The sequence below is a fragment of the Dromiciops gliroides genome, chromosome 2 (genome assembly GCF_019393635.1).
Source record: "Dromiciops gliroides isolate mDroGli1 chromosome 2, mDroGli1.pri, whole genome shotgun sequence".
NCBI lineage: Eukaryota > Metazoa > Chordata > Mammalia > Microbiotheria > Microbiotheriidae > Dromiciops > Dromiciops gliroides.
In genome coordinates, this window is record NC_057862.1 from 308,022,987 (window position 1) to 308,043,422 (window position 20,436).

The window sequence follows — 20,436 nt, forward strand, 5'->3', positions numbered from 1 at the left end:
TGAGAACCCAGTTCCTCAAACTCTTTTATTCCTGTATCACACTGCTGCCTTCCTGCCTTCAGATCTCTAGGCCTTGGTTTCTTTAACTTTAAAATGGGAAGAATGGACAAGCTGATCTCTCTCACATCCTCAAGTTGCTGAGCAATTTGAGAGTTCCTTCAGAGAACAGTCACTGCCATTCTTTGGTTTGCCCAGAGGGTGTCACTGTAGAACAAAATACTCCCCTTAAAAATGTATTACTTCTATACATTAGGCCTCCAGTAGAGGATTCACTGCAATGCCATCACTATCAAGCTTCCCCTTTAAATACCAGGTTTTGTTTTCTGAAATTATTCTGAAAATATTGAAATTAAATGAGTAACTTATTGACAAAACCTTTCAGTCTTTTCCTACCCACATCCCCAAAGCCTATTTTTAAAAGAAACTGAAAATATTTGACTTACGATTTATAGAATAGACTGTATGGAGGATTTGTGGCCATCAGCTGAGTAATCACTGATATAATCACAATCACGAGAACTGGAAGCAACTGAAGAAATGCAGAATACATATTCTAAAAGAGACAGATATTTGGAGTAGCTATTAGCTTTGCAAAAATAAAAAAATACTTAATTAGAAAAATAAGGCTAGGGATTGGATTGGACCTGTGATATCTTGGTATAGGGAACTCCTCCTAGATGAGGAAACTCCCATCACCAATGCAGATTGGCATCCTGTACTCTTGAGAGTGGCCTAGAGCACTGAGAGATTAAGTGACTTGCCCAGAGTCACACAGCAAGGATGTGTGTCAGAGGTATGATTTGATCATAAGTCTTCCTATCTCTAAAGTTAACACTCTTATCCATTATGCCAAGCTGCCCCTCATTAGAACAAAAAGAATTGGTATGCTTATGTTTAAAAAATAACTTGCAATATATTCATTTGCAAAATATTTTGGTCAAATCCATCTTCTATATCTCTTTAAACCTTAATTTCATGCACCAATCATAAGCAGATATAATTATATAAACTGAATATATACTGAACAAATACTGATGGAAGATAACCTCTGTTCAGCTTGCTACTATATTACAATGTTAGAGTGGGAAGAGTCTTTGGAGATTATCTGATGCAAACTATTTTGTAATTAAGAAACTGAAGGTCAAAGAGGGGTAAATGACTTGCCCAGTAGACTACTCAACCTCCAATCGCTGTTTTACAATCTTAGCTTTCTACAAAAGACACTTAATTTTCTCTTTAACAAATGCTTATACATTTCATAAAAAATTAATATTATCTCATTTGATCCTCACAACAATCCTGAGAGGTAGCTGTAAATATCATCCTCATTTTTTAGATGAGGAAACTGAGGCAAAGGCTAATTGCCTTGCCCAGCGTCACACAGTTAGTAAGTGGCTGAGGCTGGGTCTGAACTAGGGTCTTTCTGCCTCCAGGTTCAGCACTTTATCCATTGAGTCACCAAGCTGCCTCAATGACTACAATAATAAAAAGGGAAATGACTGAAAAACATAAGGACTCTGATCAATGCAATGACTAATCATGACTCCAAAAAACCAAGTAATGAACTAAAGTACAGAAAGTGACAAACATTTTCAGAAATTGTCAATATGTGAATTGGTTTTGCCAGCTTGTTACGAAGGAGGGCTTTTATCGCAAGGGAGGAAGAGGTAATGGGTAAAGTAGACCAACTGAATGACTGAGATGTATAAAAAGGAAGAAAAGAAAGAAAAAAGCATTAATGAAACATTTAAAAAATACGCAAAAAGAGAAAAGAAGGAAGTTCGGAAAGAGTCAAAGACAAGGTGGGCAGGGTTGGTACTACTCTGTTAAATTTAATATGGGCTTTTAAAAAAAGCTGAACATAACAGAAGTTAATGTTTTATTATATAAATATCTTTTCCTGTTCTTCATATTTGGAAATAGTCCTATTTGTTAAGTTCATAATAAAAAAATATGTCCAAGTCCACTAGCTCTGAAGTAAGAGAAATGAATACAAATCTTGCTTCTAGAAATAACTATTTGACCTTGGGAAAGTCACAACCTCCCTGGGCATTCTTATCTGTAAAATGAAGGGATTGGATGAGATGGCTCTAGAGTTCCTTCCAGATTGAGACCTACGATCCCTTGTGTTGCCTGGTTTGGGTGAAATGTTTTCTCCCCCTATCTTTCTTATTCTGTTTTTTACAGGGAGGTATCACAGCACAGGAAGACATGGATTCAAATCCTGCATCTAACATCTACCTAATGGTTGTGTGAATCATGGACAGGTAATTTAACCTCTCAAGTGTTCAAGGCAATTCTCTAAGACTACAAGTTGCAGAAAAGGTGATGACCTGCACAAGAAAAAGTGTCTCCTCTTTCAAAATTCCCTGTATTAATGAAATTGCAGGTTTAGTTCCTATTCCTATACTGTTACAAGAGAGGTTTAATTAGGCAGGGGAGAAGGAGGAATATATTTGGAAATGAAGTTGATGTGAAAAATAAAAAGTAGCAATAAGCAATTTTTAAAAAGGAATCTAAACTTACCCTATAAATAACAATGACTGCGTTTTAATTTTAAAAAGAGGTACAGCTCACTTTTATTGGAATCTGGTATTTATAGAAAAGACCACACAAAGAGGTCAGAGGAGATATAAGGCAGGCAGGGATGGGGAGGGTCACATGTTAGTCTAGTCAGCTAAATTGTGATTCTCGAGCCTATCATTCAATTCAATCTGCATTTATTATGGTTCTATGACTATAAATGCTTTAAAGTCACAAAAACTGAGTTATTATTTTTTGTGTGTGTGAATTTAGAGCCAAGGAAAGGGGGAGAGGCCTAGAATCCCAAGTCTTCTAAATTCCTAACCCAAAAAGTCTAATACAAATGAATTCTACAGTATGGTTCACAAATCAAAGTGTGGTACACTTGACAGAAATGAAATTCTGTAAAAGCATTAGAGCAGAAATGGTGATAAGGTCTCTAGAACCTGGGCAGGGCCCTTGTAGCATTCTGCTCGCCAAGAGATTCATGGAGGGCTATGACACATTCAACAAAGGTCCTAGATCTCTTCCTTTAAAACCAGTTAAGGGAATGCTTTGCAGACCCTTCTCCAGAAAACCCAAAAGAGTGAATCTGAAGGTCATGGAAGATTCTTTACAAGGCAGTGAATCTGAGATCATTTTAGATGTGTATTGGTCAGTGACACAGATGTTTCAATTAAATTTCAATAAACACTTATTAAGCACTTATAAAAAGCAAGACACTATGCTAGGGGCTGAAGATACAAAGAAAAAACAAAATGGTTTCTGCCCTAAAGAAGCTGATATTTAACTTGGGGAATGCAACCTGTACACTGCTAAGCAAATAAAAGGTAATTTAAGAAGGGAGAGAGCATGAAAAACTGGAGAAATTAGGAAAGGTTTACAGAGAGACAAATACCCGAGCTGAGCCTTGAAGGCAAGGATTCTAAGAGGTGGGAAGGAAGATGAATTGCACTTGAGGGACAAGGGACAGCCTTGCAAAGACACAGAGTCAGGAGAAGGAATACTGAATTCCATTAACAGATGGAAGGTAACAGCTGACTGAAATGTAACAAATGGCAGGGACATGAGCAGGCATGAAGGAAAATAATAAGAAACGTCTATAAAGGTAAGTGGAAGGCAGGTTGTGTAGGGTGTTAAATCTCAGGATAGAAATGAGAAATGGCTAAACAAATCATGATGCAGGAATATAATGGCACATTACTGTGCTTTCTGAAATGATGAATATGAAGAATTCTGAGAAGCAGGGAAAGACTTATGAAGGCCAATGCAGAGTGAAGCAGAACCAGAAGAACAATATACACAAATGACTATGAGAACGTAAATGGAAAGTATGGTACGAAGAGATTGAATGCTAAGTAATTATAATGACTGGGTTTGTGTCCAAAGAAAAGGAGAAAGTTTCCCTTCCTCCCTTCACTGCAGAGTTATGAGACCACAGGTAGAGAATGTTATATATACACATACAGAGAATATTATATAGACAGAAAGGATATATTGGTTGGTTTCACTGAGTTTTTTTCCCCCCTTTCATTCTTTAATCATTGTTATACGGGATGACTTAATGGGGAAGGGAAAGATGAGGGATGGCTCTGAAAATTAAGATAAATCTTTATTTTTAAGTGTCATACTAAGGAGTTTGTACTTTATCCACTCAAGGGGTTTGAGGAAGGTAGTGTCAAGGTCAGATTATTTTGGCAGCTGTATAGAAGATGGACTGAAGAAGGAAGCGACTGGAAGCAGGGCTATTATAATAGTCTAGGCTACAGTTATTGAGGGCCTCATCTAGGGATCTAGACATGTGAGGAGGAAAGGGAGCAACAGATTCAAGAAATTAATGGAGGTAGAATAAAGAGAATAAAGCAACCGATTGGATGGGAGTCAGGACAGGTGAGGGAAAGGGAAGGAAGATTCAAAGATATCCCGGAAGTTGTAAAACTAGGTGACTAGAAGTGGATAGATTTTCCAAAAAGCAGGTGAGTTTGGAAGAGGTGCAGATTTAGGGAGGGGGAAGACAATCAGTTTTGGTTTATATATGCTGATTTTGAGGTGACGTTGAGATATCAAGTGGAGATATCCAGCAGGAAGCTGACACTGTAAGAAGGACTGGATTTCTGCAAAGATGATTAAGGACTAGATACAAAGATCTGCAAGTAATTTGCAAAAAGATAACTGAATTTATATGAGTAAATGAGTTGACCAAGGAAGAGAAAGTAAAGAGAGAAGAAAGAGGGCCAAGGACAGAACCTTGGGAATACTCACACAGATAGATGATGACTCAGAAAGGGAGACTGAGGAAGAGTTGAGCAGATAGAAAGACAACCAGAAGAAAACAGTGTCACAAAGGGTCAGAAAAGAGAGACTATACAAGAGCTGGGATAAGTCAACACTACTGAAACCTGCGAAAAAATGAGGACAGAAAATAAAGGGTTATCAAATGGTTTAGAACCCTGGAGGGGCCAATTTTGCCTGAGTACTGGAGTCGGAAATGAGAGTGGGAGGTACTGAGAAGTAACTGGGAAGTAAATAAGAAGAAACAGGGAAGACAGACAAGTTTTTCTAAGACTTTGGCTGTGAAAGAGAAAAGGGAACTAGAACAAGAACTTGAGGAGTAGCAGGGGCAAGTGAAGCTTTTTTAAAGATGAGCAAGACTTTGGCCTGTTTGTAGATACGGGGAAGGTGCTGGCAGATAAGGAAAACTGGAAGGTACCTGAGAGACAGAGATGATCAAAGGGGTAAGTCCCCAGAGGAGACAAACAGGGGTAGGATAAAGGACTCAAGCAGAGGGACTGAGAAGGGTCATCTCTTCATCAACGATTGGAGAAAAGTGGAAAAGAATGGGGAAATGATGAAAAAGGGTCTGAGGTGTGCAAAAGAACTTATGACAGACGCCTTGATTGTCTCAGGTGTCAGGTTGTCTACAGGGCGGGGTGGGGGCAAGAGGCATTTTGTTGTGTGACTTTCACCCAGGGCAAACCATAGCAGAAGAGAAGTAGGGAAGGCTCATGGGGGGATTTCCCAGGGCTGGGGTCTGGTGGGGCACAAGGGGCCAAAAGTCAAGGAATTCAAGGGTAGAAAACAATGTACATACGAACTGGTCAAGTAGAGAATCAAGATAATGAAAGGAAGCCAGAGTAGGGGGAATAGATTGGGAGAAGAGGGAGGACTAGAGGGACAGAAGTTTACACTGAAGACAAAAAATAAGTTTAGTGATACAGAGGCATAAATACAAAAAGGAATGTATAGTCAGGTGGGAATTTTAGAGTTCAGGATCAAGGAGATAGTCAAGTTGGCAAGCATTTATTAAGCCCTTACTATGTGCCAGGCACTGTGCTAAGTACTGGAAATACAAATACAAGCAGAAAGAAAGACAAAAAGAAGCTGAAAGTATGTATGGGGGTGTTCCCCAGGTAGGGGATACTACAGAAAGTCTGGAAAACCAAGAGTGAAACCTAGAGAGGAATGAGGACACAGTGGCCTGGGTGTTTTGATGGTGAGATTAAGGCATGACCATCTCAGTAGCTAAGACAGAATACAGATATAGGTCATGGGAGCTGAGACTGATGGGGTGGGAAGACAGGATGTTGAGGAGACTTCAACAAGTATAGGAAGTCCTTGAGTAAGAGGAAGGGGCTGGGCTAGTGGGGAAGACTGTAAACCTCTGAATTTTTTGAGAAAATCAGCAGAATATCCTCTAGGCAGTGGAGTTACAGTAAAAAGAAACTGGAATGAGTGATATAGATGGAAAGGGTAAATCTCAAAAGAGAAGATAATGGTGAATAACGGTGACAGAGGGGAGATCTGGAAGTGGTGGTGTGGAGGAAAGATTATACTGATTCCTTCTCCTGGCCCAGTGTGATGGATGGCACGAAAGAAGAAGCACCTCCTAGCAGAGTGAAAGGCCAGGGTTGCAGCATCTTTCAAAGGGGGCAAGGTTTCCAAGAGCACAAGAACAAAACCATGAAAGGAAGAGATCTGGGACGAAGTGGGTTTTGTTAATAATAGATTAAGAATTCCAGAGGGCACAATGCAAGGGGAAGGAAAAAGAGGAGAGAGAGTAGGCAGGTGTAGGAGTGAGCTGGATGGTAATAACAGAGCACAGGAAGAGGCCTTTCACTTAGGAAAATATCAGCTTTGAAGAACAGAAATCAGTGGCATAGAAGGTAGGTTTTTGTTAGCCACAGGACAAGAAAAGTTCAAAATGACTGGGGCCTCTGCCCTTCAGGTGGACAGATTTCCTGTCTTCCCAAGTACGTATAGTAGAACATTTTAAAACCTTCCTATAGGGCAGCTGGGTGGCGCAGTGGATAGAGCACTGGCCCTGGAATCAGAAGTACCTGAGTTCAAATCCAGCCTCAGACACTTAACACTTACTAGCTGTGTGACCCTGGGCAAGTCACTTAACCCCAACTGCCTCACTAAAAAAACAAAACAAAACAAAAAAACCTTCTTATGGACCATAAATGCTGACTCATCATAATAATTTATAGGTAGTGACCCTCCTTTCTCCAGTCACCTGAGGCTTTTCTTCTTCTTCTTCCTTCTGGGTCTGCACCCTTTCATTTCTCTGTCGTCGACGGTAAAAGTGTGTGTCATCTGTTGTCACATTTGAAAACATGTGAATATTTCCTGGTAAAACAAACAAACAAACAATTTAGCCCAGAGAGCAAAGCAAACATTGCTCCCCGCCTTGTCTGTGATTCTTCATGTGGCCAGTCTGAATGTAACTGCAGTCCTCTAATTATTCTTCTCAATAGTCATCCAAGAAAGGCTCAATAAGTATTCTTCCATATCTTACATGCTGGAGAAACCAGGATCCTGAGGTGAAGAGTAATCAAAGAGACACAGCCATAAACCGAACCTTCTTTGCTCCCTTGCCTTTGAACTGGGCCCAAATTAAATTTTTTTTTTTTTACAACCTATAAAAACTATACTGAAGGAAACAGTACAGGTTATGGATACTCCCTCAGGCTATGAATGAAGAACCACTGATTGTGGCTCTATCATTAATGACTGGCTGTGTGCAATCTTGTTTTATAACAAGCCACTCTCCTCCTCAACATTTAGTATCTAGGTATTACAGTACACATTCCAATGCTCCAGGACAGCTTTTGTAACCTCTAACCCTCCAGAGAGAGGCAGCATGGCATAGTAGAGATGGCCTTTGATCAAGAAAGATCTGGTCAGAAGCCCCACTTCTGACATAGTGACACTTGACATAGTGTGTGACACTGGACAAATCACTTAACCTTGCACTGTTCTAGGCAAATAGGTTACAAAGAAGGTGCTGATCCATATTGGCAGAGGGTTTTCCTCATTTGGAAATTCACTTTAACCAATGAAATGACAGGTCTACTCCCTATTCCTAACTTTCCATTAGTACAATCCTATCAGCATACCAACCCATCCTCTAGTCAGGTTCTTGAAGATTGACCAAAAGCATACTTATCTATATTATATCAGGAATACTAACCTGTAGGAAAATGTCCTCCAAAGAAGACATTGAAGACCTCCTCTGGAGTAATGTCAGCTTCAAAATCTGGGTAATAAGTATAGGGTCTGGGCTGGGGGGCGGCAAAAGTTGCTTGTTCGTCTCCATATTCATCATAGCGTAATCTTTTGTCAGGATTGCTGAGAACAGCAAAGGCATTCCCTATTGCTATAGCAAAATGAGGAAAAAAACCATGTCAAAGCTTACAGTTAGCCAGCCTTTCTTCCACTGAATTTAAGTATATAAACAGCAACTAGGAGAATAAGGTCACTTCCTATAGGGCAACTTCACACTGATTTAAGGCTACACCAAAAAGGAAAGTTTGGGTAAGAATAATTTGTGACTGCATAGACCAACATCTTACACCTTATATTAAAATAAGGTCAAAATGGGTACGTGATTTAGACATAAAAGGTACGTAAATTAGGATCTTTGGAAAGGAGAACAGTTTATGACCAAACAAGAGATAGAGAATATTATGAAATGCAAAATGGATGATTTTGATTACATTAAATTAAAAAGGTTTTGGGGGGCAGCTAGGTGGCACAGTGGATAAAGCACCAGCCCTGGATTCAGTAGTACCTGAGTTCAAATCCAGCCTCAGACATTTGACACTTACTAGCTGTGTGATCCTGGGCAAGTCACTTAACCCCCCCCCCCCCATTACCCCACTAAACAAAATAAAAGAAAAAAAATTAGAAAGGTTTTGTACAAACAGAAGCAATGCATCCAAAATTAGAAGGGAGGCTGAAAGCTAGGAAACAATTTTTATGGCCAGTACTTCTGATAAAGGCCTCATTTCTAAAATATATTGGGAACTAAATCAAATTTATAAGAATCCAAGTCATTCCCCAATTGAGAAGTGATCAAAGGATATGAACAGGCAGTTTTCTGATGAAGAAATCAAAGCTATCTTTTGCCATTTGAAAAAAATGCTCTAAATCAGTACTGATTAGAGAAATGTAAATTAAAACAACTCTGAGATACCACCTGACACGTATCAGATTGGCTAATATGACAAAAAAGGAAAATAATAAATGTTAGAGAAGCTGTGGAAAAATTAGAACACTAATGCATTGTTGGTGGAGCTGTGAACTGATCCAACCATTCTGGAGAGCAATTTGGAATTATGCCCAAAGGGCTGTAAAAATGTGCATACCCTCTGACCCAGCAACACCACTTTTGGGTCTTTTTCCCAAAGAGATCATAAAAAAGGGAAAAGTACCCACATGTACAAAAATATTTATAGCTGCTCTTTTTGTGGTGGCAAGGAATTGGAAATTGAGGGGTTGCCCATCAATTAGGGAATGGCTGAACAAGTTGTGGTATACGAATGTAATGGAATTCTATTGTGCTGTAAGAAACAATGAGCAGGAGGAGTTCAGAGAAAACTGGAAGGATTTGCATGAACTGATGATAAGTGAGATGAGCAGAACAAGAAGAACATTGTACACAGTATCATCAACATTATGTGTTGATTAACTGTGATAGACTAGATTCTTCTCACCAATACAACAGTACAAGAAAATTCCAAAGGACTCATGATGGAAAAGGCTCTCCAAATCCAGAAAAAAAACAACAAACTGTGCAATATGGATGCCGATTGAACCATACTATTTCTTTTGTTTTTGGTGCTGTTGTTTTTCTTTTTTGAGGTATTTCCTTTTTGTTCTGATTCTTCTCTTATAACATGACTAATGCAGAAAAAAGAATAATTTGTGATTTATAAGTGTTGCAAAAATGGAACTGATGGAGTCTGAATGGAGATTGAAGCAGACTATTTTCATTTAAAAATTTTTGTTCATAGTTTTTTCCTTTTGTTCTGTTTCTTCTTATACAACATGACTAATGTGGAAATATGTTTCACAGGATTGCACATATATTACCTATATCAAATTGCTTACCATCTTAGGGAGGGAGGGACAAAAATTGGAACTCTTAAAAAAAGAATATTAAAGACTGCCTTTACATGTAATTGGGAAAAATAAAATACTATTTAAAAGGAAAAAAAAGGTGTTCCAAATATAAGTAATAGGATCACAGTTTAATTTATAGAAATAACCAAATAAAACAATTACCAAAAAAGCTTTTTAAAACTCTTGCTCAAAAGTCAAGCCCTTACAAGCTTTCAGTTTAGTTTAGAAATTAGTGAGATACTTATTGAATCTTTTTTTAAGACCAGGTCTCCTTACTTCAACTAGGTTCAGAAATTCAGAAGCCACTGAAAGGCCCAATGCCAAATTCCACTACCTGCTCCATCTTCCCAGTGCGTCAGGCATAATGGTGGCTTCCCCTAAGGCCCCTGTCCCTGGGGGCTCACCACACACGTGCCAGGTTTAGCAGACTTAGTCAGGACACAGTTCCCTGCAGTTCAGAATTCCTGAGTTTGAGATCCACCAGTTTCAGCCTCCCTTGTAGCAAGGATTACAGGCAGTTGAGACTATGCCCAGCCATTTGTTAACTTTCAAAGGCCAAGATCTGAATGGCGATGTGAGAGACTGAATAGAAGGTAAACCAAAGAACTAAAAAAAAAGTCTTTTCTGAAAACACTTTTCTGCATCATCTGTATAACTGCAATGGGTACATATGGATCTGACTCCATTTCAATCAATATTCAATCAACCTGAAACATATCTCCACAGGATCAATTAATACTACAAAATACCTTAGAGAAAGGACTAGTTTCCATATAGATTTTTTCACTATATTATAAAATGTTTATAAATAGCAAGATAACGTGACACTTAGAGATATTTATTTCACTTCAACAAACAAGCATTTATATCACTACACATATCACTGAAGTTCTGACTAAAACAGCATCTTCCTGGCTTGGAGTTCTACTAAGTGTTTGAAGGAAGGCTTAGCTACTTAAACATTCCAGTTATATGAACCTCTTGATAAAATGATAACTATATATAACTAATGTATTGGGCCCCCCCTTTTTTGGGCGGGGCAATGAGGGTTAAGTGACTTGCCCAGGGTCACACAGCTAGTAAGTGTCAAGTGTCTGGGGTCGGATTTGAACTTAGGTCCTCCTGAATCCAGGGCCGGTGTTCTATCCACTACGCCACCTAGCTGCCCCTGGGCCCCCCTTTTTTTAAAGACTGGCTCTCCCTCTCTCATCCAGGCTGGCAGTGAAGGGGCTCTGATCCCACTACTGATGGGCATGGGAGTTCTGACTCACTCTATTTCTGACCTGGGCTGGTTTGCCTGTCCTTTGGCAGTTCTCACCTGGAACCTTCCCCATCTCTCTGCCCTATCCCACCCCCAGCAGTTACCAGGGGCTCACTATACTAATGCCAAACAGTTCTCACATACAATCTGCATAGCCTAGTGCAGATCACAACTTTCCCAGTTCCCACCATGCCAGGCCAGGAGCATATGGAATGAATACTTGTTTAACTTTTCAGAGAAGTTGTGGAAGAGAATTAAATGCACCTAAGATGGCACATCAGATGTAACAATAAACAAATTCAACAAATATTTATTAAGCACTTCCTCTCTGACCTTGGGTAAATTGCTTAACTTCCTTGAGCCTCACTTTCCTCATCTGTAAAATGAGAGGGTTGGACTAGATTTGTTCTAAGGTCCCTTCCCATTCTAAATCTATGATCCTATGGTTGACCCACTAAGTGTAAGACATTGGGGGACACAAAGATGAGAACCAATAAAGTCCCCTGCTTCTCAAGGATATTAGAGTCTATTGGGAAATGGCTTGTAGTGACAAGAGCAAAGGAAGAGAGATCAAACAAAGTTCCCTAGGAATAAGTGAGAAGGGAGAGAAGAACACTTGTAGGTGGAGGTAAGAGGGAAAGTTTCACAGAGGAAAGAGGCACCTTCCTTGAGCTTGAAGAAAGATAAGGATTTCAGCAGGTGGAAATGAGGAAGGTCAGCATTGTAGGCAGAGTAGATGGCCTATGAAAATTCACAATGGCAGGGACGACAGAAGTTTAAGAAACAGCTCATAATCCAGTTTGGCTGGAATAAAGAAAAGTGACATAAATGAAGACTGGGAAGGCAGATGAGACCCAGATAGTAGAGGGCATTAAAGGTCAAGCTAAGGAGTTTGTATTTTACCCTAGAGGCAACAGGGAGCCACTGAAGGTTTCTGAACAGGGAAGATTATTTTATCAGTTATGTGAAGGATATATTAGAAAGGTGTGAGAGTGGAAGAAGACCAGGCTATTACAAAATTATATAGGCAAGAGGTAAGATAGACCTGTACTACAGAAGTGAATCAAGTGTAAAGAACAGATATAAAAAATACTGAGAATCAGTGTGGTATCATGGGAAGGACACTGTTTAAAACCTACCTCTAACACTTAATGAATGTCTGACTATGGGTAAATCAGTTAACCTCTTGGACTATTTCCTCATCTGTAAAGTGGGGATAATAATAACTGTAGTACCTGCCCCACATAGTTGTAAGGATCAAATAAATATAAATAAAACATTGAAAACATTAAAACATCGTATAAATCTCAGCTAGTATATTGTGAAAATAGAACTGACAAGATGTGGTAAATGACAAAGTGGGAGGTGAGAGGGGGGAAGAATCAAATATGACAGAGGTTACAAACCTGGAGGAGTAGAAAGTCAGTGGTATCATCAATCTGATGAGCATTTATTAAGCACCTACTAGGTGCAAAGCCTTGTGTTAGATCCAAGGGAGATAAAGACAAAATGTTGAACACTCCCTCCTCTCGAGGAACTTACATTCTATTGGAGGGATATGATATGTAAACAAATAAGTACATGCATGGTAATTTCAAAAGGAAGGAGAAAGCATTAACAACCAAGGAAAGTCTTATTGTAGGACAGCAGTTTTCATCTTTTTTGGTCTCAGTACTCCATTACATTCTTTTTTTTTTTTTTAAGTGAGGCAATTGGGGTTAAGTGACTTGCCCAGGGTCACACAGCTAGTAAGTGTTAAGTGTCTGAGGCCGGATTTGAACTCAGGTCCTCCTGACTCCAGGGCCGGTGCTCTATCCACTGTGCCACCTAGCTGCCCTTCTCCTTTACATTCTTAAAGATTACAGAGGATGCCCTAAAGCTCTTTTGTTTATGTGGGTCGTATCTATTGATATTTATATTAGAAATTAAAACAGCTTTGTATCATTAGGGAAATGGTTTTGACTTTGTGGATCCCCCTGACAGGGTCTTGGAGACCCTCAAGGGTCACTAGACCACACTTTGAGAACCAGTGATGTAGGGAATGACACACGAGTTGATACATGAAGGAAGTTCCAGAGCTGCTAAGGGATGGAGGTGAGGGAGTCCATCCCAGGCACAGGGAACAGTCTGAGCAGAGGCAGAGGGAGGGAAGAGAATGAGTATGTTAGTTTGGCTGGAACATAAGAGTGGATTATAAAGCTATAAAGACCAGACTATGAAGGGCTTTCAGCACTGATCTGAGGAGGCTCTGAGAGTCCTGGAACAGTTGTGACACGGTCCAACTTAGGCTTTAGGAAGATCATTTTGGTTGCTGTGGAGAATGTACTGGAAAGGGAAGAGAGTGGAAGCAGGAAGACAATTTAGAAAGCTGTTTTAAGAGTTGAAGAGAATCTGGGGGGCAGCTAGGTGAAGCAGTGGATAAAGCACCGGCCCTGGATTCAGGAGGGCCTGAGTTCAAATCCAGCTTCAGCCACTTGACACTTACTAGCTGTGTGACCCTGAGCAAGTCACTTAACCCCCACTGCCCCCCCCCCCAAAAAAAGAGTTGAAGAGAGGTGATGACTGTATAAATGGAGAAAAAGGAACTAATCTGCGACATGCCATGGAGGGAGAATATGACTGGATATGAGGAGAGAGGGAGAGGGAAAAGTAAAAAGAAATAGGGAAGTTTGATGGAGGGTTAGATTTAGGGGAGAAAACTGTGAACTGAGTTTTGGACATACTGAGTTTCCAATATTGATGGGATACGCAGGTGAAGATGCCCAAAATAGAGCTGGATATATGGGACTGGAGCTCAGGGGTTGGAGAGATGGATTTGAGAGTGATCGGCACACCCAAAAGAGTGGATAAGATCCCCAGAGAGAAAAGAAAAGGACAGAGCCCAAGAAAATCATCACCTAAGGGAGTGGGAAGAGGAGGAAGAACTTGTGAAAGAGACTCTTCAAGAGCAGTCAGAAGGGAAAGAGAACCAGGAGAAAACAGTGTCACGGAAGCCAAGAAAGGGGAAAGAAAGCGTTCAGAAGGAAAGAATGGGGGTCAATAGTAAAAAAATGCTGCAGAAAGTTCAAAGATAATGAAAACTGAGAAAGGTCAATAGATTTAGTATTTGAGAGATCCTTGAACCCTAGGTTAAGATCCTCTGATTCCTAGTGCAAGTATTTCATTTGACAGATGAAGAGACTAAAGTTCAGAGTGGAGTAGTGAATTCCTTGACCTAGAGAACACTGATATTAAGTGACAAAATTTAAGATTTGGATACTTAGATTAACAGCTTATATTATGGTTGAAAGTTGAGAGTTTTTATCTAAAGCTCATTTAAAAAAATTATGCTTTGGAATTGCCCAAAATTTCTTTATTTCTGAAATTATAATGGAAATAAATTAGAAATAAAGTTTTTTACATGTAACCTTTCAGGAATATATTCAATATATAGAACATCAAGATGAACCAGAACTAGATTCCTGGGATGATGAAGAAATTTGCATTGGGCTAAAAAAAACCAATTCACGTTGTTGTTTGTCCTTCATTCTTGATGAGGACCATGACATCAGGAGGTGATGTCATGACTTGCAGTGAACTGGATTTAAATGAGGGAGGGCTGTGCAAGGTCACCAATCTCACTCTCTCCTCCAGAGCCATCTGCATCTGGTGGCAAGATACACATCAGGAACACTGGAAATGGCCCTGGTTGTTTAAGGCAACTGGGGTTAAGTGACTTGCCAGGGTCACACAGCTAGTGAGTATCTGAGATGAGGTTTGAACTCAGGTCATCCCAACTTCAATTCATAACACAAGATGACTACAAAATTGAAAATAAAGTCAACACTAAGAAGCAACAAAATTCAGGTCAAATACAAGGGTCAGTGTAACAGACTATCAAAGTTAAAGATCACACCCTTTCTGTTTATTAACAATCGAGTAACTGTTTGGGGGGATTGTGTTTTGGGTTTTTTTAAATAGTGTTTTGTTTTTTTCCTGATTATATGTTGACAATTTTTAGCATTCATTTTTTTTTTGGTTTTTTTGGTTTTTTTGGTTTTTTTTGCAGGGCAATGAGGGTTAAGTGACTTGCCCAGGGTCACACAGCTAGTAAGTGTCAAGTGTCTGAGGCTGGATTTGAACTCAGGTACTCCTGACTCCAGGGCCGGTGCTTTACCACTGTGCTAGCTAGCTGCCCCTTTAGCATTCATTTTTACAAGATTTTGAGTTCCAAATTTTTCTCCATCTCTCCTCCCCTCCCCTCTTCCTAAAATGGTAGGCAATTTGATTATGTGCAATTATGTAAAACATATTTCTGTATTAATCACAGCTGTGAAAGAAGAAACAGATCAAAAGGGGGAAAACACAAAAATAAAGTGCAAAAAAGTATGCTTCAATCTGCACTCAGAGTCCATCAGTTCTTTATCTGGATGTGGACAACATTTTCCTTCATGAGTCCTTTGTACTTTTCTTGGATCACTGTATTGCTGAGAAGAGCTAAGTCATTCATAGTTAATCATCACACAATGTTACTGATATTGTGTACAAAGTTTTCCTAGTTCTGCTTATTTCAGTTTGTTGTCAAAACAAAATGTATCAATAATTTAAAACATATATGTATGTATCTGTGTGTATATATGTATGTGTGTATATATATATACATATATATATATATGAAAAATGAAGTTAAAAACAACCCATGGCTCTGAATTATTGACAATAAAAAAATGGAGTTGTGAGGTAAAAAGGAGGAAGGAAAATAAGAAGCAATCTACTTGTCTACAAGCAATAGGTTTCAAAGAAAGCTCAGTATTCTTCTGTTTTTATAATTTACTAAGAATCTCTCTGCACATGTAATTCTATATGAGATTCTGCATATAAAACAATTAAAAGATACGAGTTTATAATACTCATCAGAGAGAAACCAATGTTTATTTAAAAGTATCATGGTATAAGAAGGTGGGTATTTAAATAAACCCACTATTTAAAAGAATTGTATACTATCGTCCCCGATGAAATAAAACAATTAGACTTCTGACTGAACAAAATACTATGACAAAACTTGAAGAAGTCTACCAAAGGAGAATTCAAACATGATTTTAACTGCTATACCTTTAAAAGCTTCTGTGGCTCCAGGTGCACAGTTCTTATCTGGGTGAAACTTCAGGGCCAGTTTTCGATAAGCTTTCTTTAGATCCTCATCACTGGCATCTCTGTCCACTCCCAGAATTTCATAATAACTTCTGCATTTCTTTATCCTAAAAAATAATATATCGAAAGTAGATATACTTTTCAAGATGCTTTTATATAGTTTATTTTGTCTTCTTTGTAGCACAGGTGGCATATCATCTCCATTTTACAGAGGTAGAGTCGATTCATAAAATGTTAGAGATGGAAGGAAACTTCTGAGGTCTTCACCTGGATTATAGAAGCTAACAATTCCGCCCCTGCAATCTGACCACCCAGAAAAATAAAGGGAGCTTTTCACTTGTGGGGAGGAATGAGATTGTGAAAGCTCACTCCATCCATCAACATTCTAAATGGAACTTCAGAGCTACATAACTCTACCTGCTTCTCTCCTAGTAAATGTCTATAACATATACTTTTGGACATGATCAGTGGGTGAATTTGTTTTGCTTCATTACGCATTTTTTTTTTTTTTTTGGTGAGGCAATGAGGCAATGACACAGCTAGTGTCAAGTGTCTGAGGCCGGATTTGAACTCAGGTCCTCCTGAATTCAGGGTCGGTGCTTTATCCACTGCGCACTTGGCTGCCCAGACTATGCATATTTGTTACAAAGATTCTCTTTTTCCTTTTTTTCACAATGGAGGGGAGGAGGGAGAGAAAATAAAATAAATGCTTGTTAGTTGAAAACAAAAACATAGAGCAAAAATAAAACATCTAAACTTATTCTCTCTTCCCCATTCCCTATGGCCAACTTGCTCCTAACAGCTCACTTTCCAACTCCCATAAGGTTAAGAGATCATATATTTTGAGTTGAAAGGGTGCTGCTTAGTGACCATCTAGTCCAATTCTCTCATTTTAAAGATGAAGAAACTTAATACCAGAGAGGTTAAGCAACTTACCCAAAGTGGCAGAATCAGGACTCACATGTAGGTCCTCTCACTACAAACCCTTATCATCATCATTCTATCACAAACTGTGTTCTGTTGCTGTATCCCCCCCCCCCAACCTCCCAAGTAAGTTTTCACCCTTCTTACATTAGCCCTACACCTCCCATTTAGGCCCATCTTCCCCCACCTAACCCTTTAACATTGCCCTCTGAAGTTCCTTAAACTCTCCTTCATCCTAGACCTCTTCCTCTGACAGCCACTCCACTCACTTGTTTCGGCTGAAAACGGAAATTCCCTGGAAGACTCTACATCTGACATCACCCTCTCTAATTCTAGTCACCTCTCTTCCCCTTCTTCACTCACGAGGTCTGGAAGTAAAGACTTACTCCTTTCTCTCCCACCATCACTCAACATTTTCTCTAAAGGGATACCAGATCAGACCACTCTCTCCCCAACCTAGTGGCAGCCACCCACCAACCTCCAAGTCACTTTGGCACCTTTTCCTATCACTTTGGTACTTGGCTCAGTCTTCTCTATTCTTTCCCTTGACTTGATTCTCAGAAACTTCAATATCCACAATGACGACTCCTCTAACAATCTGCCCTTGTAGTTTCTTAAATTCTTCAGTCTCTATGACTTCTACCTCCATTTTACCTTAGTCAACCATAGGTGTCCACACCCCAAACACATTCTATGAACATTTATGGTCATACCCTGGGCCTTAGCCTTATCATTACTCAAAACTATTGCCTCGGAATTATGAATTCTTAGAAATTCCTCTATTATTATGATCATCTGTCCTTCAGTCTCTCCTCATTCCTCCCATCTCTGTCTTCATCACAACTTATGGTTCCTTGGTTATTTTTCCTACTTTCCCTTCATTCTGACCTTTTTTTCATTATTTTTCTTTAGATTCTAAACCTTTTGCTTCTTTAAATGAAATTTGTTATTATCTTTAGTAGACTAATAATGAAATACATGTGTAGATTCATTTAAGCATCATTTTAAAAATCATACTTGTCCAGCATAACTATGGGCACTAATTATTCTTTCAATTATGTCATTTTTTAAATTAAGGAGCAACTTGTAATAGTATCTATGCCACATTTGAATGTCCCTTAGTAACTAACAACCCATATATTTTATGCATTTGGTAATTATTTTAAATGGAGTCCCCCTTTATATTATTTCCTCTTAGATGCTGATACTGTTTTATAGAAATGCCATCAATATTTTTGGGTTTATTTTGTATACTGGTTCGCTATTGAATCTATTACTGTTTCAATTAGGTTCTTTGCTAATTCTCTAGGATTTTCTAAGTAAACTATCATGTTATCAGCAAAAAGGAAAAATTATTTCCTCTTTGTTGCTGTATATGCTTTTAATTCCTTTCTCCCACCTCACTGCCATAACTAGCATTTCTGGAACTATGTTAAATAACAGCAGAAAAAAAAAAAAAAGCTCATCTTTCTTTACTCCTAGATTTACCCACTGCAAATAAAGCTAGCTTTTTATCATCAAAATATAGCCTTTCATGCTGGGCTTTGTCGGATTTTTATCTCAAATGAGCGTTATATTTTGTCAGCCTTTTTCTACATAATTTAATATAATCACATGGTTTTGAATGTTTTTGTTTTTAAAATAATCATTTTCCTTATCACCAAACCATCCTTACATTCCCTGTATAAATTCAACTTGATCATAGTGAATGTTTGTATATAATGCTTAAGGCTTTTTTCCAGGATTTAATTTAAAATTTTTAGAATTAATATTTTCTAATGATATTGATCTACAGTTCTCTTTCTTTGCTTTATCCTTTCCTGGTTTAGGTGTTAAATTCTCAATAATCAACACTGTTCTGGACTTATTTTTCTCCCTATCAAGTCTCAACTACTTTATGGTCAGTTATTTTAATAATGTCCTCACCTCCACTCTTGAATCCCTTGCCACCTTGACAGTTCTACTACTTCAACCTTGCTATAAACCTCAATACTAGATAACACCCAAATCTGTCTCTTCTGGTCTTCCTGTGGTATAAGTATGAAGCACAATGGATCTGAAATCAGAGGAAATGAGTTCAAATCCCAACTTTGTGACTGTAGTTAAATCATTTACTCTCTCTGGGCTTTGGTTTATCTGTAAAAGGAAATAATTCAACTAGATCAGGGGTTCTTAATCTTTTTTTATATCATGGACCCTTTTGTCAGCCTGGTGGAGCCTATGGGCCTGTCATAAAATAATGTTTTAAATGCATAAAATAAAATACAGAGTGGTGCAGTGGATAGAGCACCGGCCCTGGAATCAGGAGTACCTGAGTTCAAATCCGGCCTCAGACACTTAACACTTACTAGCTGTGTGACCCTGGGCAAGTCATTTAACACCAATTGCCTCACTAAAAAAATAAAATAAAATAAAAAAATAAAATAAAATACAGAGGAACCCTATTACATTGAAATATAGTTACCAAAATATATTTTTTTAAATCCCCAAACCAAGTTCACAGACTGCAGGTTAAGAAGCTCTGGACCAGATGGATGATCTCTAAGGTTTTTTCTAGTTCTAAACCCTTTGGTCATATGAAATTGTAAAATTGTATTAGGTCCACTACAGATTTATACTTTTTATCTCTCAGCTTACTGCTAAAAGGCTATCTTCTTACTTACATCTTGATTTATCATCTCCTTCCCCACAATATCTATCATAAAATTCAAGGTCTTCAAAATCTGACAATTTACCTTTCCAGTCTTACTTCACATTAGTGCCCTTCCCATATTCCAAGTTCTAGACAAAACGGACTACTCTTCTTCCTAATCTTATCCAGATCTATGCCTTTGCTCAAGTCTTATCCTATGCCTAGGATGGACACTCTTCTCTATTAAAAATGATTTGTCCTAAGTTTTTTGTAGCACTTTCCCCAGTCCTCTCCTTTTTATTTTTCTAAATATTTTTTCCTTGTGTCAGTTGTGTATCTTTTCAGCCTTTAGATTGTGCATTCCCTGAGGGTACAGCCTGTGTTAGGTTTATCCTTGTATCCCTAGTATCTGGCATGGTGCTTCACATGTAAAGGAGGTTTTAAAGATGTCTAAATGAATGCATCTAATCCAAAGGGGTAATTTTACAACTGAGGAACCAGAGGCCCAAAGAGCTAAAGTGATTCCAAAGGACTCACGATAGAAAATGCTCTCCATATC

General features: G+C 38.7%; 1 protein-coding gene across 3 annotated transcripts in view; it reads right to left on the reverse strand.

Moving 5' to 3' along the window:
- The window catches only part of DNAJC18 (DnaJ heat shock protein family (Hsp40) member C18), a 36,982-nt gene that overhangs the window by 13,866 nt on the left and 2,680 nt on the right, over positions 1–20,436 (reverse strand). For all 3 annotated transcript variants that reach the window (XM_043983058.1, XM_043983060.1, XM_043983059.1), the window contains exons 3-6: positions 16,283–16,428; positions 7,997–8,182; positions 7,040–7,152; positions 444–553 (exon numbers count right to left, since the gene is read on the reverse strand). In XM_043983058.1, coding sequence (XP_043838993.1) covers positions 444–553; positions 7,040–7,152; positions 7,997–8,182; positions 16,283–16,428 — 555 coding nt within the window. The remainder of the gene's footprint in view (positions 1–443; positions 554–7,039; positions 7,153–7,996; positions 8,183–16,282; positions 16,429–20,436) is intronic.